The sequence below is a fragment of the Capra hircus genome, chromosome 14 (assembly GCF_001704415.2).
Source record: "Capra hircus breed San Clemente chromosome 14, ASM170441v1, whole genome shotgun sequence".
NCBI classification, from domain to species: Eukaryota; Metazoa; Chordata; class Mammalia; order Artiodactyla; family Bovidae; genus Capra; species Capra hircus.
The window spans coordinates 16,431,298-16,457,331 of record NC_030821.1 but is presented as its reverse complement, the minus strand read 5'-3'; the positions used below and the strand labels follow the sequence as shown (position 1 = coordinate 16,457,331).

The following is a 26,034-nucleotide window of genomic DNA, read 5'->3' as shown; positions in this document are numbered from 1 at the left end:
TCTCTGACTTAGTAGATTATTGTTATTTCTGGTGGGTTTCGTTGTGTGGGTGGCGAGACGGTAGTGGAGAGCATACAAAGGTTGGATCTCTCTCTCAGTGGCCTCTGCGATAGTTGTGATGTGTGCCAGTCAAGGTTGTTAGAGAGAGCCCTGGTCATCTAGATTATCTGATGAAGTGTGAATTCAGTTCCTCGGTACGTTTGAAGAAGCTTTTCTGTTTGTTCTTGGTAAGTGTTTTGTTTTGTTTTTTTAATTATATTTTCTCAGCTAGGCAAGTGATAGTCTTTATTTCCTCTTGATATTAATATAGCCTCTCCATCCTTCTTGTGTTACTGATTGCCTGTTTTATCCTTTTATATTCATCTACTTTAACCCATCTGTGCCTTTATATTTAAAGTGAAGTATACTTTCCCCCCAGAGCATCTAAGATGTTGTTCTATTTGTCTTCTGGTCTCCATATTTTCTAAAGTCTGTGGTGTAATATACAGGGGATTCATATGTATCTCTTATATATAATGTATACTTTTCTTTTCTGCCTACTTTCAAGATTTTTTTGTTTGTTTGTTTTCAGCGGACCTTGGCATAGATTTTTGTGATTGATGTTGTTTGTAATTTTCTTGACAGCTGATGAGCTTCTCGAATCTGTAAGTTTCTTTCTTATACCACACTAGGAGATATATTTGGTTATTATTTCTTCAGATTTTTTTCCCTTCCGTTTCTCATTCCCTACCTTTCGGGACTCCAGATAACCTGTTAGACCTTTTGACATTATCCCAAAGGTTGCACAAACTGCGTTCATTTTCTCCCCCCAATCTTTTCTCTCTGTATTAGGTAATTTCTATTGGTCTCTTTCCAGTAGATCTTTTGTCATCTTTCTTCTGCTATTAAGCATATCCAGTAAGTTTTTATTTCAGATATTGAACTTTTTCAGTTCTAAAATTTCCATTTGGTTTTTTGTTATATTTCCTGTTTCTCTGCTGAGATTTCCCATTTTTTCATTCATATTCTCTCTTACCTCACTGAGTATAATTCTTGCTGCTTTAAAGTCCTGTCAGTTTCTATATCTGGATCATATAAAGGTTGGTGTCAGTTGGTTTTCTTTTCATTTGAGAGTGGATCACATCTTCCTGATTCTTGATATGTCAAGTAATTTTGGATCGTATCCCAGACATTGTAAATGTTTTACTTTGGAGAGAAAGAATGTGTTATGTTTACTCTTCATAGCCTTTAGTGACTCATTTTGTTGTTATTATAATTGTTTTTTGAAGGTTTAAGTTTGTTTCAGGTTGTTCTTTGTGAAAGCGTTAGTTTAAGATTATTCTTTGTGAATGAATTAGTTTAAGGCAATTCTTTGTGAAAGAGTTAGCTTTTTAGGAGCTTTTTCTGACTTACCAAAGCTGAGCTCCTGATATGCTTTTTAATCCTTTACCTGCCTCTCAAGTTTCCTGTTAAACTACATGCCTGCACTGTCACACAGAAAGTCCTTCATGTCTTCACCCAGAGGAAGTCAAGCGGAGCCGCCAAGGGCGAAGCAGTGATGAAGTTCGCCGTCCTCACGGCTGACGTCCTTTTTTCTGCATCCTGCCAGTTGCCACCCATGCACTCCTCTGTCGGAGATGAGTGGAATGAATGTAGTTGCCTTCATCAGTAGGTACCACTGCCACCTCATCAGGAAGACAGGGAGAGAGGAAAGTCCCGGAACAGGATGAGGACAGAAGCTTGGAAATAAACTTTATAAGAGCAGATGGAGGATGGCTCTGGTGTAGAGTTGGACGTGGACGTGGGCATGTGCGTAAGCCGAAAGGGAAAGAGTTTGAAAAAAGACGGAGAAACGAGGGCAGGAAGCCAGCTGCGCTGCCCTCTGTGCTGGGCCTTCCACATCTGTGGTCTCATGTGATCTGAGAACAACCCTGAGACGAGCTGTAGTGTTTCGGTTTATTTGAGAGTCTCAGAACCTGATGGATGGATTTCTTCAAGTCGTACAACTTAATAAACGACTCGGCAGAAAAGAAAATGTCCTTCCCCTTTCCTGACGTTGGTTTTAGTTGCCCACAGTCCCTCTGGTAACCTCAGGGGAGTGTTAAGGGTCTTCTCTTCCTCGATTCTCCCAGATCTCTCAATGAGAACCCCGGGCACCTGGCCTGGAGCAGGTTGGCTAAGAAGCTGCACTGCAACACTCTCAGGTGCATCAGCTCTTTACTGTCTGCCCAGAATGCCGCCTTGACCTGTCTCAGGCTTAGGTTAGCTCTGGCAAGCCCTTCTCTGCCTCTTCACGCCTCACCCCTTCCCCTGCCTCACCCTCAGATCTCAGTCTCATTCTGCTTCCTGATGGGCTTTATAAGCCAGAGCCTAAAGAAAAAGACTCTGAGGACTCTCCCAAAGACAGCATGGCGATCCCCTGGCCAGTGAGGGGCAGGCTGTTTGAGGTTGGGATTCTTTCCTATTTGAGGAGGTTGAGGCTATCTGAGGTTGAGATCACCCCCTTCTCTGATCTCTAGTGTCCTTATCCTTGTGCCCACTCCAAACTTTCCATTACATTGAATAATATGCAAGAGAGAGAAGCGCATTGCCAAAAGGCACTGGCATCTCCCCCCCCCAGCCCACGAGTCCTTTCTCTTTGGTTTTCTTCCTAGTCCTTTTTATGTCTGAGACCCTCAGAGATGATCATTAGTTTTCAGCCAGGGTTGATTTTGCCTCCAGGGCCCACTTGTTAATATCTGGGCATTTTTGGTTCCTGCAGCTGGGAAACTGCTACTGGCATCTCATCAGCAGAAGCCAGGGATGCTGCTAAACCTTCTGAAAAGCACAGGGCCACCTCCATAATAAAGAACTGTCCAGCCCAATGTATCAACACTGCCAAGGGTGAGAAACTTGGAACAGACTCCTGGAGCCTTTTCCTGTGCCCTCTCTCTTCCCTATCCCTTCTTTTCCTTCACGAGTGATTGTGCCAGGCCAGCCTCTCTCAGTTCTTCCCCGGTGGCTCAGAAGGTAAAGCGTCTGCCTGCAATGCAGGAGACCCGGGTTCCGTCCCTGGGTCAGGAAGATCCCCTGGAGAAGGGAATGGCAACCCACTCCAGTACTCTTGCCTGGAAAAGGATGGAGGCCTCTCTCAAGCCCGTCCTGCAGCCAGACCACAGGAGTGGCCCCTGGTGGTGAAGAGCAGGGACGGGAAGTACGGAATGAACAGCTCGTGGACCCTTGGGGAGGAAGCCACGGGCGGGATTTGTGGCGAGGAGGAGTGTGGGAGCCTTCACTCAGTCTGGGCATCAAGGTGTGCCTCTGCTACCAGGGAGCTGCAGTTAAAGGGTGTGTGCTGGTAGTGATATGAGTTATAGATGTTAAGGAACTGGGAGAACTCAGGGAGAGGCTAGAAAAATAACTTTGGCTCTGGTTATTTTTGAAATGAATTCAGTTTGGGGGAAGCTTTGTTTTCATTGAAACACTCATGTCTGTTCTTGTATTTGTATTTGCCTTGTCCATTTGCTGGTAATATGGTTGCTGCTATTGTTGAGTTGCTAAGTCGTGTCTGACTCTTTGCGACCTCATGACTGTAGCCCACCAGGCTGCTCTGTCCATGGGATTCCCCAGGCAAGAATACTGGAGTGAGTTGCCGTTTCCTTCTCCAGGGGATCTTCCTGACCCAGGGATCGAACTCACGTCTCCTACACTGGCGGGCGGGTTCTTTATCGCTGAGCCACCAGGGCTTTCCTGGTAACGTGGTGGTCAGTTCTCAGAGAGAGAGAGAGAGGCAACACTTCCCACCTGGAGTCAATTTTTTTTTCTCCCCTTTTCTATTGGCATGAAAATCATGGTTACAAGGGCGGTAGGGGGGGGCACACAACCAGAACATTTACCTGTAGTCATTTAAGACTGCTGATAAATATAGTATAACTCTATTACAGGGTTATACCCTCATGTCAGTGCGCTTGCCAATTCTGATTAGTCCCGATAATCACCTTGGACCTTTCATCACCCAGCCAGTATAATCCCAGCTCTGCTCAGTATCAGAGCTTGTGGGGCATTGAAGTTCTCTGCATTGGACTAAGGTGTTCCCAAGTCTTCAGGTGTGTTAGTCGCTCAGTCGTGTCCGACTCTTTGTGACCCCAGGGACTGTAGCCCACCAGGCTCCTCTGTCCATGGGATTTTCAAGGCTAGAATACTGGAGTGGGAACCATTCCCTTCTCCAGGGGATCTTCTCAGTCCAGGGATTGAACCCGGGACTTCTGCATTGCAGGCAGATTCTTGACCATCTGAGCCACGAGGGAAGTCTCATGTCTGTAAGAAAAGCACTGCAAGATTCTCACCTTATCCCGTACCTCTGGTTTTGACAAATTGTCTGGGGGAAAAAGAGGGCATTATGTTGAATACATGTGGGACATGAAACTTTTCTCTCCCACTGGTTTGAATAAAAACTTGTAACTGACATGAAGTATATGTTGAATTAAATGTTAAATCCGGTGTTTTCTCTGCCCAGTATATCTTCTTTTGCCTTGAAATGTGTCTAAGGTGTAGGAACCCCTGTAGGTCTTGGTAGTTCTCTTTAAACTGAACTAGAACATCACGTTACATCAGGCCTTTGAGGGAAGCTCAGAGGGGCCATCTCTGCTGTCAGTCTCTTCCCCCGTTAATTTTCTGTGCAAATGGGTATTCTGCATTCTGCCTCTTCATCTAGCCCCTTGGTGCTTTTGATCAAGGTTATATTCACACCTGAGCACAGTCCTTTCAGGTTTGTGCATTTGAGAGTCCACCAGCCTTCTGGCCTCTACCCAGCATTAACATGTTAACCATTTTCCAACAAGGGCCTACTGTAGTAGCACAGGGAACTCTGCTCAGTGTTATGTGGGAAGCCTGGATGAGAGGGAAGTTTGGGGGATAATGGATACATGTGTATGTTTGACTGAGCCAAGTCCCTTTGCTGTCCACCTGAAACTATCACAACATTGTTAATTGGCTATACTCCAGTATAAAATAAAATGTCTTTTAAAAAAGGATGTTAACCATTTGAATTGAGATTCCTAATAAGACTTGAGAATTATGCTAATCCATTGATTAAGACATTTTATTAGCTTGTTGAATGTGGATAAACAGATGGCCTCTGATTTCAGGAAATTTCATCACAGTAACATTTAATGATTAATATTGTATTGTTTCATATGTATCTTTAAATATGTCATCGTGATGATAAACACTGATAAACTGATAAATAGAATCTTTCATGGTGGTTTTTGAAATGTATTAGGAATGTTCCCAGGTTGGATGATGATGTATCATCCCTTGTTAATATCTACTAGTAGCAGATATTACTAACATAGTTACATTATTTTTGTCCTTGGTAGTCAGATCTTTTAAAACATTACACACTGATTCTTAAGAATTCAAGCTTGTTAGTGCCTGGCCAAGATGAAGTTCCACCTCACAATTAAACAGAATCAGAGTGAACTGTAGACCCCAAAAATCATTTTTAGAGATTTATGCATCTTTGTAGCTTTTTGACTGTGGAAATATTCCTCTGCCTATTTCTGGCTACTAGTTTATTTAAGAAGCATATGATAGGCACCTGTTAAATGCTAAGATCTGAAGAATAAGAATGAAGCCGTGAAGAAGGTATCAAGCGCAGCTTGAGGTGTCAAATTATCCGTAAGTGGAAAGCGTTCACTTGACTTTGGTGACCTAACAGGAGCAGTTTGGAGAATCTGATGGGGGCAGGAGCAGTATGGAGGGAGCTGAAGTGTGATTCCCAGTTTAGAAAGTAGAGACTTTCCTCCACATTTCTGAGAAGTTTGGCTTTTAAGAGAAGAGGGATGAAATTGTGACAGCGGGGAGGGGTGGGTGAAATTGAAGACAAGTCTGTTTTTCTTGGTCTGTTTAAGATCGGATATATTTAGAAAGTATTCGATTTTGGTGCTAAAGACAGAGTTTGAAGGAGCGTGAGAGAAGGAAGATAACCGTGTAGTGAGGTTTCTGAGCCCACTCCAGGGCTGTCTGGCCCTGGCTCAGAGGGAGGCATGTGTCTTCCATTAGAACAGGGGGTGTGGAAGATGAGTGAGCAGGAATGTGTCTAAACTGCACTGCTTTATATTCAGAAAGAACTGGGGGCTTTGTCCTGTAATTAGAATCACAAGTTATTTTCTGTTCAACAAAAGTAATAGCTCACTTTCATAGTACTTTTGTGCTGTGAAATGTTCTTGAAATCTGCCATGTAGAGGCTATTATCCCTCCCAGTGATCTCTTAGGGGTTATGAAAAAAAAAGTATCAAAATTTTTTGAAGGCACTTCACAAAATTAAAGAATTTTAAAATGCTAAGTACTTTATGTAATCATTCACCTTAACCTCATAATTTTTGGACTGTTCTGCTCCCAACTCAATGGGGATTTTATGATTCATATCTGTTCTTTTTTTTCCCCTATGGTTTTTTACTTTCTGATTTTTATTTCCTTCTTCCATGAATTTTAGCAAGTTCAGCAATAGTAATTACTGTTCAGTTATTTACTGTGGATAAATAAGAAATAAACTGAAACTAAATTGTCTGGCATAGGTAAAATTTTTTTCTAGTTTATCATGGAAATTCTCATTTTTTATTTTCTTTGTAACAGGATAAAGATTATAGACTGAGGCTAATTCATTCTACAATCATTTGGGATATCTAGATTTTGAGGAAAGGTTACCTAAGAAAGTTAACCAATCACTCTAAATCTTCATTACTCTTATCTGTAAAGTAAGAATAATGCCTATTTACAGAATTATCTGTCCCATCTCACAGAGTTACTGTGAGGTTCATCTTATAATAATATAATGTAAACATGCCTTGTAAATTATAAGTATCTTTAAATATTTTACGATTTGAAAAATACTAGATCTCAGGCTCTCGTGACCATCTCTAAACTCCCCGTCCACTGTCAAATGTGCATGAATAAACGTTGTAGGGAATGAACCCTTGACTGGTATAAGGATTTCAGTTGTCCCTGTGCTAATCTAAACCTAGATTTAAAATGACTGATAAATTATGTATCTATATGTAGTGTAATGTTTAAAACTGCCAGCTCCAAATTTAGGTTGCCTTGGATTCAAATCCCCATCATACCTTTTAGTGGCTAAATGTCTTCCATGTGTAAACTCTTGCTGCCTCTGACAATTTAAACTCCAAAAAATTGTGACATTAATAATACTGTGTCATAGGATTAGTACCTGTTAAATGAGATAACACTTAGCATAGTGTCTACCAAGTGCTAAACCTTGTTAGCTGTTATGTACATGAACTTTCCAGCAACACGTATCCCTATATAAAAGAATATTTCTTGTAAAGTAAGTACCTGTAAAGAATTAAATTTTAAATAGCTAAATACTGACTGCATCTTTCCATTTAAGTAGCTTCACCCATGGGATTTTATATATACTCAAAGGAACATTTTTTCTTTGAATCATTGTAATAGCTTACTTTTTTGGATGTCAAATTTTTATACCTAATAAGTAGTTTTCCACTTGCCTATAGGCCAGCAGTCATATTCCTTCCACAACTAAAAAAGGTTTTGAAATATACTATGGAGGTTTGTACACGACTGAGGGACTCACACACACACACACAACACACACACATACACACTTCAAAAACGAGAAAAAAAAATAAACAGGATTATGCTCTTAAAAGGCAGAAACATGTGGTGCCAAATCTGGCCACTAGAGGGTGCCGGATAGCCAGTGACCTAGCCCTTTCCTAGAACCTGAGATCTTATCTTGCCTTTGTGAGAGGCGTTCAGGACCTACCACTAGTGTGGAGCCTCAGTGGCATCCTATTTTCTCAGTTCCAGATACCATTGATCTGATAGTGACTCATCTTCCTTCCTTCTCATGGATCCGAGATTGAGCTGCAAGCCAGTTCCCATCTTCCATAAACGTTCATACTCTTGCAATCAGACTTTTCACTCCACCCCCTGGTCCTTCCAGAAGAGCCCTACCCATTACAGTCAGTTGATTTATGAGGATTTCATTTTATTGCCTCCTATTGCTTCCATTTCCACTACCCTCAGATATCCTGTATGTTAATTTCTTAATGGGATTTAAGAGGTTTTACAATATAACTACCAATTATTCAATCTGTGATAACTCTGCAAGGTTAACATCCAACTAAGTGCTTCAGAATCAATAAACAGCATCTTTTTTTTTTTTTTTTTTTTTTTTTTGTAGTCAGAGATTTGACAGGGGATGGGGAAACTTCTACTGCTGTCAGTCTCTCAAAACAGCCTAGTGGGTAATTTGCCCTCTCTGTTATTAGGTGGCATAGTTTAGTATGATACTCATTAAAGGCTAATGAAAAACAAAGTTTCGGGTGATTGAAAAATTAGGAGATAATTGGCAAAATCTGCAGCTGCTTCAATACTTGAGGCCTCTCTCCTCAGACAACATGGTTCAGCACAGCTGTCTGTTCCGAGTATCAGGTTGGGCCAACATAATGTGCATGGTCTGCTTCAAAGGCTGGTGGTGAGTCTGGGCGCGATGAGGCAGTGAGCACCGTTGGGTGAGGATAGCAAGGCTCGGGCCAGGCCTGTTTCTCACAGCTGCCAGGGAGCTGAAGAGGGACGCCCACCGATGGCAGCAGGACTGAGGGTGAGCCTCCCAGTTACGGATCATCCAGTTGGGTTAGAAGAACCGTGGCACGAAGAAGTTTGTTCACATGGATGGTCCTCGTTGAAAATAGGCTGGATATCATGGGAATCCAGAAACAGGCAGTACAGTGTGGACTAGCTTGCAGTACTTGAGTTCGTTTGAAGGTGGTTCCTTTGAGTGCAGTTGTTGTTTTTTTTAGTTATTTCATGCTTTCTGGTATTGCACCTCTACTCTGAATCTAATAAGGAAAAGGAAATTTCACTCACAGTATTTTTGTCTTAAGAGGGCTACGGAGGATTCTGGCATCTGGTGGCATCAGGCAGCCAGTCACTGAGTCTGTTAGGTCATTTATTCAGAATTGGGAATTGCCTAATACTGTATGCTAATACAAAATAATTTCAGAGTAATGATCCAAGTGGATTAGCTATTGTGAATAACACATATGTCAGCCACTTGCTAACAACCTCTTATAGAACATTCCTCACAAGCACATGGAATTTAACAGCCCCATAGGTTTTTTGTAACTTTTCCACAGGAGGTAAACCAACAGTATGTCTTTTATTTGGTCACTAATTAAAGATGCATTTTTCCTCTTATCCTTTTTAAAATGGGACTTTTTTTTAAGACTGAGCTGAAATTTCATACTGAAAAATAAGATGTAAAGATTTACTAGCAAAACTACATTACATTAATGTATATTATTCAAACCAGAGCTCAAACTCTGATCCACTAAGTTCCACTAGGGACCACAGTCTTCTGGCTTCCAGCAGATGCAAAGTGAGACAGTCTCGTCTTCATGAAATCCCCTCAGTCGCTGTTCATGTCCCCATAGTCGTGAGTCCACTCAGAAAGAGGTGTCTGGCTCAAGGAAGATCAAGTCAGAAGTCTTGTTGCCTCTGAAGGAGGTGCACCTTGGTCCCTCTCAGCGCTGAAAAGTTCTGGGAACATTTGGAAACAATGTTTGTTAACTTGATTATGTTAAAATGCTTCCTTTTAATTCATTTTACAAGGTGGGGTTAAACAAAATTTTGATGCCATGTTCTCTGCTGCTGCTGCTGAGTCACTTCAGTCAGGCAAGAACACTGGAGTGGGCTGCCATTTCCTTCTCCAGTACATGAAAGTGAAAATTGAAAGCGAAGTCACTCAGTTGTGTTGGACTCTTCGCGACCCCATGGACTACAGCCTACCAGGCTCCTCCGCCCATGGGATTTTCCAGGCAAGAGTACTGGAGTGGGGTGCCATTGCCTTCTCCGCCATGTTCTCTATTAGTTGATAAAAATAATTTTTAAAATTCTAATTTGATGGCATTCTCAAAATTTTTTTAAAAGCCTTTGGGAAAAATTCATTTACTAGAGGCACCTAAGTGTGAAAATTTTAGTTTGCGGTAAACTTGTACTCTAAGCTTTTGGTTTGCAGATGACACTGTCATGTTATTTCTCATCTTTATTTTCAGTGTTTCATACATATTAGCTGTCCAGTCTAAGATGATGGTGTAACACACAAACACTGCTGTCTTCTCCCTAAACCAGAAAGTTATAAGTTTGAAACACTTACACTTAGGTTTAATAGTTGAGGCCTCCTTCATAAGATGCATTTCAGTTAATAATTAGCCAATTTTATTTTCACTTAGTCTCATTTTGTATTTTCTCTTACTTTAAGTTAGTAGCTCTATGAACATATTTTAAAACAACTATTAATGAAACAATAAGGGCAGAAGCCTTCAGGTTCAGTTTTATTCACTTGGTTTTGCCTTTATGTTTGCACAAGATTGATTGTTATTAAAATAGGGAGGGATTTTATATTTTAACATTTTCATAGGTGCCCTCCTATCCTTTTTTTTCTCCTTGTCCTTTTAAATTCCTGAATTTCTTCATGGGTTTTTTTAAAAATTTATATTCATGGGTTTTTAATTGAATGTTTATATTCAAATAAATTTAAAAATTAATTTAATTAAAATTAAAAATACTATTAATACTGGGAAATTAAAATTACTGTTTTAGTCACAAATTATGCCATTCTAAAATTGATTATGTTAAAATGTTTCCTTTTTGGTAAATTTTATTTTCTAAAGCTCATGTGGCAAGTGAGGATGAAGAACTATGCTCAAAATTTACTGTTGCTTTCTAAGTTTTTAAAAGCTTTTTACCACACTTTGAGTTCACATTATTTTATAAGTAGGTATTAGACCATGATTTTTATTCTATTGTGTCTTAAAGGAACTACAGATTCAGTGCCTTAAAACTAAAGTATTTGGAATCCTGTTCATTTGTAGGTGTTGCTTTTCTATTTTAATAAGTCATGTATTACAACCTGAGTTTGATAATATGTGGTTTTCAGTTGATCTCTATTTTATTTTAAAACCCTTTTTATAGATGGGCAAAGTAAATTTTGCATCTTCATGATTTGCAGATAGACATAATTTAAATGGTCAGGTTAAGTATTACGATATTGCTGCAACAGAAAATAGTATAAATGGTTGTATGCTCTCAGTGGTATTAGTAAGAATTATGCCCTCCCAAAGCACTTCTTTCTGTACATGTTTGCCAAAGGAGTAAACTATGGTATTTATTGTCATTTTGAAAAACTTTGTGACAGAAGCCATTTTTCTAAGACAATAAGGAGTTGATATAAAAATTAAATGTATTATCAGACATGCAGAATAAACATGTAATGGAGCATGGGCCTATCCTGTAGTAAAATAAATGAAATTTGCTGGATAACGTCTCTGATTTTCCCAAATGCTCTTTCTGCTTTACTTCAGTTGTTCATGCACCTACTTGATACCACACACACACTTTTTTCATATTTTTAGAGTGAACAGATATGTACCACAGCTTTGAAAGTACTTTTCCTGTTGCCACACATAAGCACTCTTGTCCACAACCAAAAACAGCAGACTCTTAAGTATGGTGTATTCTAAAGAGGGCTGCCAGCCATTGAGACCAGACACCTCCTTCCAGGGTTTACTAAGAGCCCCACCATTCTTCATTCAGTATACTTTTATCAGGTACTTGCTCTGACTAGACACTGGGGATGCAACTATTTGCCAAAGTTCCTATCCTAATGTAATTCACAGTCTAGTGGTCAGTAGATGGGGAAGAAAGTGCCCTTTCCTTGCTTAAAGGTGGGCATGGGATGTTTCTGGATTGCCATTTGTAGAGATTGGTGTGCCCACAGGAAAGGGAGACTGGCATTGGGTGTTCCAGCCAGCTGCTCGCTGAGCTGGTTGACCCTGGAGACCCACCGACTACCACTGAAGCAGATAGGCAAGTTCCTGGGAGTCTGGAGGGTGTATTAACGGAGATGTCTGCTTCTCTCCCAGAGACTTGTGTTGGCGGAACCGAGGCCTGCAGGATAACTCAGGATCAAGGTGTAGTGTTCTAGGAAAGAAGGGACTAGGGGCCCTCTGCCTTCTGTAGTCCTGGTGGCCCTGGAGGGTGTAGAAAAGAACCTCTGCGATCTCTGTGGCTCTAAAAATGGAGATCAGAAGTCATTATGCTGCTGAGACGGCTTCCAGGCCAGAGAAGACAATATCCCACCCCAAGTGCAGCCCCTCTCCAGGAAGGGTGAGCACCAGGGTGATACCAACCCCCACATTGGGAATCCACACATGCACACACCTTTCTGTGCTGCAGCCCCAGTAATCAGCCAAGCCAGAGCAGGACCAGGGAAACCTCCCTGCAGCTGACATGGAGCCATTTAGATCAAAAGGTCCTTCTCTCTTTCCCAGCTCCCAGAACCAGAGAGGAAGTAGACCCTGAAATTGAAAAGAGGTGGGGAGAAGGTTCTGGATGCACACAGCATCCCTTCCCACAGTCTCTTGGTCTTTCTGTGCAAGCCCAGACTCAGTGGGAGGGATCTTCCCGACCCAGGGATCAAACCTAACATCTCCTGTCTCCTGCATCGGCAGGCGTGTTCTTCACTGCTTAGCACCATCTGAGAAGCCCATATTTAGTATGAGATTGAAATTTATAACTGGACTTTCAGTAATGAAAAGTGACCAAAAATCAATGCAATTGATTGCACAAGACTCCTTAAGGGATGTGTCAGGGAAATTTGGCGTAGCATAGTTGAAGAAGTGTGATTGAAGAAATGAAACTGTTTATACAATAGTTAACACAAAGATTTGGCCAGTAAGCTGGTTACAGATACATTTTAAATAGTTATGTTTTTATTTTAACGTTTATGATCGTCCGTAACCAGTCATATAATTAAGTTTTAAAGAAACTAGTTACATAGTATATAAAGAAAGTTAATCACGTAATTCGTCAATCCCTTGTGTGTGACTTATCGATGCTTTAAAAACTCTTCAAAGTGTTCATCAAAAACACTAATATAAGGAATCAGAGCTAATAGAGCTTTTTTCATCTGACCCTTAATAGATATGGAAAGATTTAATTGGTGGTTGGTTCCGAGTTACTCATATTTTTTTGTTCTGGGCCTAGAATTTTTGAGCTTCTTACAGTATAGCAGAGTTATGCATGAATTAAGTTTTTCCTGGTATTTTTAGCAGACAAAACTACTTACTAGAAACTGAAAGGCATAAAAGGAATGGGTGTTCAGTTGCCATTGAGGAACACAACTGAAATTTCATGGTTCTTTTTTTCACATGGGTGGCTCAGATTTCTGTAGGAGAAGATAACCATAGTAATGTCCATCAGCTTGTAGCTCATTGCTGGATCCAAGCCAAATAATGTGTCAGACCAACTATGGGACAGTGTGAATGGACGCCAGCTATGTTGCTTCTGTGTCAAGGGGACGGGTCATATTAGTTTTGTCACGGCGTATCTGTTTATTGATTAAATTGTGGCATCTATCCCAGAGGGCTATGTAAAATGTGTTTATATTTCTAGAGAGCTGATAAGTAGAAGACTCCTTCATAAACATACACGTGCTTATTTATAAGGCCAATTATAGCTAATATACATCGTGTGTGTGCTCAGTCGTGTCCGACTCTTTGTGACCCCATGGACTGTAGCCTGCCAGGCTTCTCTGTCCATGGAATTTTCCAGGCAAGAACACTGGAGTGGGTTCCCATTTCCTCCTCCAGGGGATCTTCCCGACCCAGGGATCGAACCTGGGTCTCTTACATCTTCTGCACTGGCGGGTGGATTCTTTACCACTGCGCCACCTGGGAAGCCTCAAAAACACATTAATATCTTGAAAGTAAAGTATTCCTCTAGGTGCAATCTAGAGAGGAAAGGTGGGATTTTTAAAATGTTTCCCTGTTTTTAATCTATAAACAATTCTATTAAAAAAAAAAAACCCTTTTGATAATTGGCCTTTGAAGTGCTTTTGTAGTTCTTGGGAGGCCTAAGAAATTGTTCTCACTAGGCTCCAGTCCAAACTTACATGGGTGGATTTGATGCTGTCCTTGAGTGCATGCAGGAACTCCGGTAGCCGTGTGACCTGGGGTGAGTCACACCAGTCTCTAAAACAGAGCTGGTAACAGCTACCCTGTAAAGTGACTGTTAGGATTAAATGACTTACTGCCCAGGACCCAGGATGGTGTCTGACCCCTGGTAAGGGATCAGTAATTGGCACTTTCCCCTCAGCCACGAGAAGGGATGCTCTCCCTTTTCTTCAGGAATGAAAAGATCTAAATGTCTTACAGTTACTTTGGATGCTCCAGGTCAAACAGATGCTTAATTCAATTTCCAGTTATAATCCCGGAATTCTTGTAGTCATTCAGCTGTAGATGAGGGTACTCAGCCCCGAACAGAGTTATATGTACAGTCCCCCATCCAGATAGGTAGAGAGTATCTGTCTGAGGAAAACTCTGCCAATAGATTTAATGTAGATTTTAAAGAATGTATATGGTGAGGAATTCAGCCTTCCTTCCATAAGGTCTCGCGTCTGAAATTATCACTTTCCTCATTAGTTTTGTAAATACGTGTTTTAAATGTATATGTACTGTGAAGCTTTTAAGAAAGCTTCGTAGAATTTTGAATTGACTTGAGAGCTCGTTTATTGTATTCTTCTCAGTGCCAGAAATTAAATCAGGAAATTCCTCAATATATTGACGTCTTTAACTTCTTTTTTTTTTTTTTTTAAGTGCTGCCTGTCATCGCTGTTGCTTAGCAGAAAGCCCCTTACCTGTTCACAGATACCTGAGCTTACCACTGGGCCTGAGTAGACTTCTGCTAGTACTTCGGTGTGTCTCCCACTCTCATTGTTAGTGAAATGATGTGGTGGCTCCATGAATAGTGTTGTATGAAACCAAACCAGATTCTGTTCAACACAGTAAAAATTTGAACTAAAGTGGAATATGGAGGGGGAAAGGAATATGTTGCTCCATGCCACAGACAACTCAAAACAGTTTGAGGCGTGCAGTGGTAAATCCTACAAAATGCTATAGGCGATTCAGCATCAAAGTTGCCATAGAAAATTATTGTTGTTAGCCGTTCTGTTGATAGTTTGTATTGTTCCAATTGCTAGCAGATGGGAAAATAGATGAGTCAGGATACAGTATTAGCAATCCATATTTTTTTAATCACAGACCACTAATAAGGTCTGTAGCATCTGTGAGATTTATTTGAACAGTTGCTAGGAAGAGTGTGTTTCCCCAGTAAACACAGCCAACCTGAGACAAAGTTTTTTTGATCGCGTCTTTGACGGTATTAACATTTACATGTAAAACTGTTTGCTTCATTGTGACGGTCTGAGTTGACTGATTATACCAGCAACTTGTAGACCCATTAAGTATAGAAGTGTTACCACACTTAAGCATTTTAAAACTCCGCGATCTTGTTTCTGCTATTTTTTGAGATTAAGACTTAAAAAAAAAAAACCCTCATTTAACTAGGACTGTTTTTGACAAAACAAAATAATATAACATTTTAGGTTTTATTAGCAGACTAGATACATAAACTTGAAAGTTCTGATTTTATTGATAACAGTTCTTCCTGATCAATAATAATTAGCAACTTTTCAATACTTCTCATAGAGTTCAGAAATAATGCTTATTATAAGTTTGAACTGTCAGAATTATCTGTGGATTGATTTAATCTTATTTGCTACCTTTTTACATCACTGAGTTATTCATGCTACTATTTTATGTAAGAGCTGGTGAGTTACTAATCTTCATACCTGTCTTGGATTTTTTTTTTAAAGCATACTGAAAAAATATTTTAGTATATTGAGCTGTAATCTTCTTACCTCTTGGATTAAAATGTGATAATCTAGGACTATCAGTAACAAAATGAGCTGCTTATTCAAGCTGTCACTCATGTATCAAACGATACTATTTTCAAACGCAGTGTTACTCCTATTGAAAAGTAGTTTTGACTTTTCCATTTAACTTATACACAAGTATCCACCCACTCAACTGTCTAATTGTTATTCTTTGAAAGTTTCGAGTTTTTCTTAAGAGTTTTTCACCTAAACTTTCTGTAAGAGCTGAGAGATCCTAGTTTACCAGCCTGAACCTTAAAGAGGAGAACCATTCCCTCTCTTGCTGAACTTCTGCAGTTTATTCCATCTTAAGAGACGGCTCTGTAGAAATGTCAAATGTGGCGTTTTCTGCTCAGTGTGGCCTTTATAGCTGAATATTTAAAAACCATTTTTCCTTTTAGTTTGGGTTGAAGACCCTAGAAGTTTCTCAGTATCACACCCCCATTCTGAAGTGACTTAACATTTTGAACTCTCTGGCTGTGCTAGATTAAGCATATCAGACTTGGTATAATTTAAAACAAAACAAAACAGCTTTGACCTAAGAGTTGGGTCATGTCTCTGCTAATAACCAGGAGTATAACTCTGAGCAGGCTAGCTCTCGTTTCCTCCCCTGAAATAAGGAAGTTAGAGTAGATCATCTCTAAGGTTCTCTTAGAGTGAGATTCTGTGAGGCTTAACTAAACCCAGCTTTATGTTTCTGCTAAATAAATGATTTATTCATATGCAATGACGTCTAAGAATCCCAGATCTCAAAATCTATTTCTCTTAGGCCCATATAATTCACTATACCCAGTCTCTGTTTAAACCCTCTTATGGAAACCGGGTTTATTCTCTGCTCTTAGTAGTATGTCTTGCCCCCTGATATTTGTCATTTCAAATGGCCAAGAAGAGCAGAATAGAGAATGTGAATTATGAAGAGGGGAAAAAAATGTCTCAGGTATGAAACAGTACTGTTCGGAAATGCATAGACTTTTCTGTGACTCTGTGTTTTTGAAACAGCTGTGGGCTCACTCTCTGCTTTCAAGTTTTCCTCCTTACTGCATGGCAGCTTGCTTAGTCACTTAACCAAGTCACGTGTCCAGTGTTTGTAAAGAGCGTCAAGCTACAGTGTATTCGTCCATTGTGTTAAGGCCTGAGGATTTAAGCATCACTGCTAGTTATGCAACTTCTATTTTACCATTTAAGTTCAAAACTAAATTTTGTTTAATAGAATTAGCCTAAAACATGTAAAAGTCATTTCCAGATACTCATTTTTTCATATATAGTAAAGCCCACAATGTATACATATTCTAAAATTCTTTTATTTGACTTGACGTAACCAAATTCTAAACCCAGACATAGAACAAAGACTTGGTACTCCCAACACTGTTTGCTCTGCGTTTATTCTGGAGTTAGTCAGCTGGCAGATAATTACGGTAACACAGCCACTTTGTGTTTCATGCAGAAAGATGGTTCACAAGGAACATTTCTTTCCTATATAAAAAATGTAAATTCAAGTTAATTTACCCCAAGATCTGTTAATCCATAAACATAATTCTGAAGTGATTTGCATCTTCCAAGAAAGTTGATTTTAATAAAGGAAACTTTCATCACAGTAACACTGATATTAGTTCAGGAAGCTCAGCATTTTCTTCTGATTCTGTGTTACTCACCCCCCAAATTGTTTTAATTTGAATTAGCATTTTTAAAGGGTGATAGTGGATGGTATGATTTTATAGGGTAATTTTTATCATCATGAGTCTCTCTATATTTTTATCTGGCTTGTAGATTTTTTTACTACCAGGGAGTTGAGCGTACTGTTTTCCAAGAGACTGAAAAGCTGTTTCTGCCACGTTTCCTACCCCAAACCATTTTTATGCCTGTGGAGGCTAGAGGGCTACGGAAACATAGAGTGCTAAATATATGTTATTAGGGCTGAAGCAGAAGTCAAAATTCAACCAGAAGTTCATGTCTGTAAGTCATACCCATTTGTATAAGAAGTAAACATTTTTACCAGTTAACCTCACAATTTATGGGGTCTAGATGACACCATAATCTAGAGTTATTTAGGAGTATATGGATAGATGGATGGATATATATATATATAAACATTTCTGTTCTGTTAAGAAGATAAGAAAAGCCTCTGACCACAGTGTTAATAAGATTTGTGGGTCGTTTTCTGTTGGGTATCATAGATCTTAAGAATGGGGGAAGAATCTTTTCCTGGATAATCTTATCCTCATTGAGAGCTTCATTACAAACTAAATGCTGATGATTCCCTAAGTCTTTGTCTTCAGCTTGAATCTTTCTCCTGAGGTCTAAAACCCCAAAATTATAATCCACATCTGACACCTCCACCTTAATGCCATTAACTCTCCCCTCCCTTATTAATTGGTGTCAATCTCTGCCCCATGACCCCAGCTTGAAGCCAGAATCGTCCCTAATCCTTCCTCCCTCTGTCAGTGAACAAAGAAAGCCCTATCAGTTGTATTTTCCAGGCTCTCTAACCCCTCTCCTCAATCTCTGCTTCCATTTCCCTGGTTCAAGCCTCTTCCTCTCACTAGATTGATGAAGTAACCTGTTGACAACTCCTGCCTGTATTCCCCCACCCCGACGGCAACCCATTTTCCCTACCTGCTATTGGAGACATTTTTCTAAAGCTCATTCATATACGGTCATGTCACTAATTATGCTCAGAATTATCAAGCATTTCTTTTTTTGTCTACACAAATTTTGTAGCAGCACATTTAAAGCCCTTGGTCATCCAGCCTTTCCCCTCTTTCTTGTCTTTATCTCCTGATCCCCTTCTCCCTTGGATCTTTCCTACAACCCAGCAGTCAGCTGACATCCCGAAAGACGTCAGGCACTTGTGTGCCTTATGCATCTCGCATCTCCGCGTACACTGTTACCCTTCCCCATCCCCTTTCCCAACTTCTCAGCGTGCCCCTCCATTCATGAGTTAGCTGTGCCTGGACCTGTCTCGTGAGCTAGATTGCAAGCTCCTTACGGGAAGTAGTGTTCTGTTCATCTTTGCATCTGCAGTGCTTGGGTCCATAGAAAATATCAATAAATGTTTTAACAAGTGAGTTAAAGTCCTGAAGTTCTCTGATGGCCCACCAGAAAACATAACTATGTATAGTGAAAGTGAAAGTCACTCAGTCGTGTCCACCTCTTTGTGACTCCATGGGCTATACAGTCCATGGACTTCTCCAGGCCAGAATACTAAAGTGGGTAGCCTTTCCCTTCTCTAGGAGATCTTCCCAACCCAGGGATCGAACCCAGGTCTCCTGCATTGCAGGCAGATTCTTTACCAGCTGAGCCACAAGGGAAGCCCCAACTGTGTATATATTTTAGGTAAAAGTCAGATTTCTTGTAACCTCAACCTTATACAGCCATAAATATGAAATTAAATTTTTTAAGGCTTTAAAAATTTTCTAATTTATTATTTCTTTGGGTTGTGGTGGGTCTTCATTGCTGCACACGGGCTTTCTCTAGTTTCAGGAGTGGGGCCTACTCTTTAGTTATGGTCCATGGGCTTCTCGCTGTGGTGGCTTCTCTTGTAGAGCACAGGCTCTCGAGCGTGCAAGCCTCAGTAGTTGTGGCGCACGGGCTTAGTTGCTCCGTAGCATGTGGGATCTTCCTGGCCCAGGGATCGAACCTTTGTTCCCTGCATTGGCAGGCAGATTCTTAACCACTGGACCACCAGGAAAGTCCAAAATTTTAAACACACATACACACACAAAAAACATATAACAAGCTTCAGCACTAAAGCCATGCTCTATCTTTCCTAAAATAGCCTCAAGCTTTCACTCAGAAGCTATTTATTCTTATTTAGTGTAATGCCTGATAGGATTGTTGAATTGCTTTTCTGGTTCCCAGTAGGTGAACAGACTTGGAGCAGAGAGAGAAGGATATTCACCCAGGGATGGCAGTGAAAGGGCCTGATAGTAAAAGCAAGAGTCACTTAGTCGTGTCCAACTCTTTGCAACTCCATGGACTGTAGCCCGCCAGGCTCCTCTATCCGTGGGATTCTCCAGGCAAGAATACTGGAGTGGGTTGCCATTCCCTTCTTCAGGGGATCTTCCCGACCCATGGATCAAACCCAGGTCTCCAACACTGCAGGCAGATTCTTTACCATCTGAGCCACTTACCAGACATACTGAGGAGCTGATAGCTTTCCCTTAAGATAAAACTGAAAGGAAGAGGGTAAATTAATATATGGTATAGATTAGTAACAGATATTAATAATGATGATTCATCAAAAGGAAAGTTTGTTTTAGCAGGCAGCATATTCTGTAAAATACGTTATAAAGGATTTTCTGTTAAAAATGGTTGAAAGAGTTTTATCACTTAATTGAAATTTAGATATGCCATGAATTTTCATATGTGGACCACATAATTCCCTAACAATGCCAGCTAATGGTTCTCCACTATCACAGGTCTGTTTTACATATTGATAATATAAAATTTTACATATTGATACTATAAAAGTCTGTTATAGAACAAAAGTTTTCTAAGTAGCTTTTTTCTGAATTCAGTCTATTACTTTAGTTAAATAGTTATAAACTATGGGCAGTTTGCCCCAGTAAGGTAGTGTAAGGTATTTATAAGGTATTTAATGCAATAATTGTTTGCTTTGTGTGATGTTATAGAAATAACACTAATTATAACATTAATACACTAATTATAGTGTTACCTATTCCTTTGAGTCGTTTATTCTATATTCCTATTTACCTCACCTTTGTGTCCTCACATTTGACAGTATAGTTTAATGGTTTCTAGATGTGTGTACAAAGATGTGTGTCTAAAGTTTACGTATTTGGGGATTGCCTGGGGTAGACGTGAAACCCATGCATAAAAATTAATTGTGAAAATAGTACATGACTCTAGAATCAAATACTGAATGATGGTATTTAAATTTTAAATGTTACAGAAATTCAAAGGTAACATAGGCTAAAACAAAGACAAAGTAGAACCGGATCTTAATGGTAGACAGCCCCCAGGCATGTCTTTCCCAGGGAAACGTGGCTGTGTGTGATCCCCACTGGCCCTTCATCTCACCATCACAGAAAGTGTCAAGATTCCCCAGTAGCTTATTCTTTATCCCCAGAGTGATTTAAACAGTAGTGACCATATAGCAGATTAATACTTATATTAAAAATTAGTGAAGAAAGTATGTGATATAATTGTTGTTTAGTTGCTAAGTCTTGTCTGACTCTTTTGCAGCCCCATGGACTGCAGCCCACCAGGCTCCTCTGTCCATGGCATTTCCCAGGCAAGGACACTGGAGTGGATGGCCTCTTCTTTCTCCAGGGGATCTTCCCGACCCAGGGATCAAACCCATGTCCCCAGTATTGGCAGGCAGATTCTTTATCACTGAGCACCTGGGAAGCCCATGTAACATAATACTATGCTTTATATGTACATGTATATAAAATATAATAGGCTAGGATTTGTTTTGTTTTGTTTCAGTGATGTTTGACTAAAAAAATAACAGGGCATATTTTAGGTACAAGAACTGTTTATACCAACCAGAGCACGTAGTAAGCACCTTCAGGGGCATCATCCTGGGAGCCAGTGCATTCTTTCCCGTAACACTGTCATCTTATATTTTTGGAGCTCCTCTTTAGCATTTCCTCAGAGTCTGTGACTCATTCTTTTCAGTATCCTCAGCGGTGACAGATCTTTTTCAGTTGAGAATGAATTTGACTTTTGGAACCAAGAGTCACTTAGGGCCAGGTATGATGAGTAAGGTGGAGGATCAAGCTGAAAAATGCTATTTTTAGTTAAAATTGGCATGTGACAATAAAGTAATGAGAATGTTTTCTGGCCTGGCTTATAAAGTAACCAATTTGGGGTTAAAGTATTCTAGATAATTTGATTTTCTGATCAGTCAAGTACTTAAAATTGAAGCACTTGGTAAAATGCAGATTAGAGCAGTTGATTTAACCCTGTATTCAATCTTGTCACATTCTTGGGTGGTCTCTGCAAGTGTTCATGATTATCATAGCTCTCCATGGCCGGCAAGGATGTGAGAGATTACAGTGAAGGAGAAGAGGGCGTCAAAGGAAGAGATGGCTGGATGGCATCACTGATGCAATGGACGTGAACTTGGGCAAACTTCGGGAGATGGTGAGGGACAGGGAGGCCTGGCGTGCTGCAGTCCATGGGGTTGCAAAGAGTCGGACACTACTGGGCGACTGAACAACAACAGCAGTCTAGAACATACCCTGAAAAGCTATTTGTTGGCAATGGTACATTTGTATTTCTGGCTTTTTAAACCCAGATAGATTTTATTAGCTTTATTTTCTCATTTGTTTTTTTCCTAAAAGCAGAGGTTTTTTTTATTGTTTTGTTGCAGATTACTTGAGGTTCCTGCAAGACGTGCCTTCTAGGTTCTTCAGGGAAGGAATTCCTCTTTTAATTGTTGAGCCATATTTCAAAGATGATATAAAGAGTTGGAATATTCCTGCTAAAACTCATTAGACTTTAACCTATTATAGATAATTTTACTATTTTAATATCTTCTTTTTTTTTTCTATATCTAGTTAAAAAATCTAAGTTTAGAAGAACTACAGATGCGGTTAAAAGCGCTGGACCCCATGATGGAACGAGAAATAGAAGAGCTTCGTCAAAGATACACTGCGAAAAGGCAGCCCATTCTGGACGCAATGGATGCGAAGAAAAGAAGACAGCAAAACTTCTGAGTCTAATTTCCTTTCTGTTTGTTTCTATGACTATTCTGGAGACCAAGAAACCACTAAGAATTGAAGAAATATTATGATTTTTTTTTTTAATCTCTAAGATTTGTGCTCTACAGCCAGGCAATAGCCAAAAACTGATGATGGTACAAACCGAGGTGAATTCCCAGAAGACAGAACTTAATACGGTTTCCACTGTGTTTTCATTTTTAAATGATGAAAACAGCAGAAATGCATTCTTCTCTATATCTGTCAGCTACATACCAGCACTAAAACTGTGTTGTAAAACGAAGGCTGTGTTTAGAAACCTTGAAAATCCAAAGCTATTGTTTAATTGTACAGCACCAAAGGGCTTTATGTTACAATATTCTTTATTCTTTTCTAATAGCCTATTTATTGTATCCCTCTAGGTAAACTTATTTATTTATGCTATTTCATTTTGTTTTGTTTTTTAAGGGTAAGATCAGGATAGCTTTGGTGAAGGTCGGGACATATTAATAAATGACAGTGTACAACCAAATTATACTGTAAGCCAGGAGCTACGGGGTACATTCCTTGATTTCCAGGATAGTTTTCCAATAGAAGCAAAGCAATAATAGCAATAGTACACAAATGGGCCAGGTGTTTTTTTATACTGAAGCAATAATTCCATTTTTACCTTCTGAAATTTTAATTTTTTTATTTCTGACATTTGGTACAAATAGGATTATATATATTTAGGTCATACAGAGCTATAATGTTTAAAACCAAAGAAATCAATGGAACCCTTGCACAAAAATGTATGGTGAATATTTTAAAAGAAATAAATCCTTAAGACAAATGTAATTCTTAATATCGTTTCATGCTTCATGGGTAGGTCTGAGAGCTAAACTGTATCAAATTGTAATAAGCTCATCACTTTATTTCTGTGAAAATGCTCAGTTGTCCCCAGACTTTTTTGTTGATTTCATTTATTTGCTGGGAATTGGTAAACATCATGTGCCTGATGATAACAAAATAGCAAAAACGTTTGTACTGATCTGTGCAAGCTTTGGGGACTGAAAAAAAAAAAAGATTAAAACCATTAAAAAGAAACTCATTTCTAAGCTGAATGAATATTTGCATGATTGAACCGGGACCAGTCATTTCCTAAACTACATATGGCCATCTTGACAGTGTTTGTTCTTTTGTGTGTTTAATTACTATGTGTAAATCATAAAGACAAATAAATTTACTGTGCCACCCAGCACATTTCAGCTCTGTCTTTTTTTAAAACTCATGACCTAGATTCTGTCTTTTCTAGGCAAGGAAGGTATGTTAGTCAGGACAGTGCAGGCTAGATTATTCAGTGATAACAGCTCTAAACCTTCAAGGGTTTAACATAACCCAGATCACCTGTCACCCAAGTGTTCTGCTGCTGACCTTCACAGCCAGGGACCACGCTGACAGAGCTTCCACCGTCTGCAACGTTGGTGGTCACCACAGCAAGGGAAGGAGCCCTGGCAAGTCACACAGTGGCTCCAGCCAGCAGCAACAGAAGTTGTGTCATCTCTGGAAACTTCTATTCCTTTTTAAAATGACCTTTGCACCCCGGGTAATACCTGGAGTAACATTTGTCCTTGCCCTGTTGAGTCCTTACAAACAGTAAATTGTCTCATTGGATGCAAATTATAAGACTGTTAAAACATGGTAAATATTGAAGATTTTATAAACATTATTAAAAATGGTGCTGGAGAAAACTTGAGTCCCTTGAACAGCAAGATCAAACCAGTCAATCAGAAAATCAGTTCTAAATGTTCATTGGAAAGACTGATGCTGAAGCTGAAGCTCCAGTGCTTTGGCCACCTGATATGAAGAGCCGACTCATTGGAAAAGACCCTGATGCTGGGAAAGATTGAAGGCAGGAGGAGAAGGGGGCAACAAGATATGAGATGGTTGGATGGCATCACCAATTCAATGGACATGAGTTCGAGTCAACTCCGGGAGATATTGAAGGACAAGGAAGCCTGGTGTGCTGCAGTTCATGGGGTCGAAAAGAGTCGAACATGACTGACTGAACAACAGCAAATACTGAGTTTACAGTATATTCTTCAGCTACATGTGTTTGGGTCAATCAGATGAGTCAATCAACTCAAACACCCCGCCCTTTTTTTTTCTTTGTTTTTTCTTTCAGTAAACTGAATACCTCACTTAATTTGATGGAATCCACTGACTGATTTGTTATTAGCCAAGTAAAACCACCTACATGAAATGACAAGAAACCTATGAAGATGATTTATCTCCTGTTTGCTAAACTAGAAAGTTTATGCAAATTCATTCAACAAGGCCTGTTAACTACTCTTACTAATAAAGCCTCAACAAGAATCTTCCTTTTAATCATAAATATCCCGTTTCAATATAATTTTTGTGTGACTAGACTTTACATTTGTCTTTATATATGTTATATTTGTCTTTTTAAATGTGTATGTTATTTATATATGGAATATTCTTTATGTTATTTATATATATGTTTATATGTTGTATATTTGTCTTTCTCAATATATGTGTGTTAGTCACTCAATTGTGTCTGACTCTTTGCGACCCCATGGACTGTGTGGACTGTACCCAGCAGGCTCCTCTGTCCATGGAATTCTCCAGGCAAGAATACTGGAATGGGTTACCGTTTCCTTCTCTGGAGGCTCTTCCTGACGCAGAGATCAAACCCAGGTCTCCTGCATGGTAGGCCTGTTCTTTATCATCTAAGCCACCTGGGGAGCCCAAATGTATGTCTACACACCTGTACTTAGAGATTTAAGGACAGTGGACATGGTTCTACTTCAGAACCTTAGGACGATCCAGAACATTTCAGGATAATCTGCCTTAAAATTTTCCTGTCTTCTCACGCTCTGCGGACCACCAATCAAAAAAGGAATTTAAAGTTTGAAAGAGCCAAAAGCCATTAAAGAAACTTTCAAGTCTAGGTCAGCGTTGATTAATCATTATTCTTAGGAAAGAGTTTTCTGGTTATTTTAATGAGTTTAAGAAGAAGCCACTTATTATTTTAACCTTGGTTGCTGAGAACATTCCAGAAATAGTTAAGTGTGCTTTCTGCACACCCCCATCCTTTCATAGATACAGTATTGTAGATGTAATTGAAGCTAATGAAGAAGGATTTCATCTTGCTGAAAAGTCAGCATCATTGTATATGTTGGCCTCTAGATGAGAAATTTTTTTCTTTGATTTAATGAACTTAGATGACTCATTTCTACAGGCTTATAATACACTTAGCTTATTTTAGCATAAATAGTTTTATATTCAAAATATGAGCTACTTTGGCCAGTTGGATAAGAAAATGTATTTATTTAAATGGTTTTCAAAATAATAATACCTGTTATTTGGGACACTTACATGTGTCAGATAATTTGCTGAACAGCCTTATGTGTATTATTTACATGCTTTTGAATTTCTTCTGCTTGTTTACTGAATCATATCCCCAACTTTTAAAATCACTCTCTACTCACTGAAAGATATGTAGCTTCTCTAGCAGAAATTATATAATATATTAATAAGATGTTTTTAACTTAGTCACAGGGAATCTTTTCAAATTACTGACATGTTAGC

General features: G+C 39.5%; 1 protein-coding gene across 4 annotated transcripts in view; it reads left to right on the top strand.

The window, feature by feature from the left end:
- Positions 1–23,683, top strand: part of STK3 (serine/threonine kinase 3) — a 310,699-nt gene extending 287,016 nt beyond the window's left edge. For 3 of the 4 annotated variants that reach the window (XM_018058284.1, XM_018058281.1, XM_018058285.1), the window contains one exon: positions 22,303–23,683. In XM_018058284.1, coding sequence (XP_017913773.1) covers positions 22,303–22,538 — 236 coding nt within the window. In that variant the 3' untranslated portion in view covers positions 22,539–23,683. Of the gene's footprint in view, positions 1–14,657; positions 14,757–22,302 lie in introns of all 4 variants that reach the window. The other variant, XM_018058283.1, reaches the window with a different exon arrangement.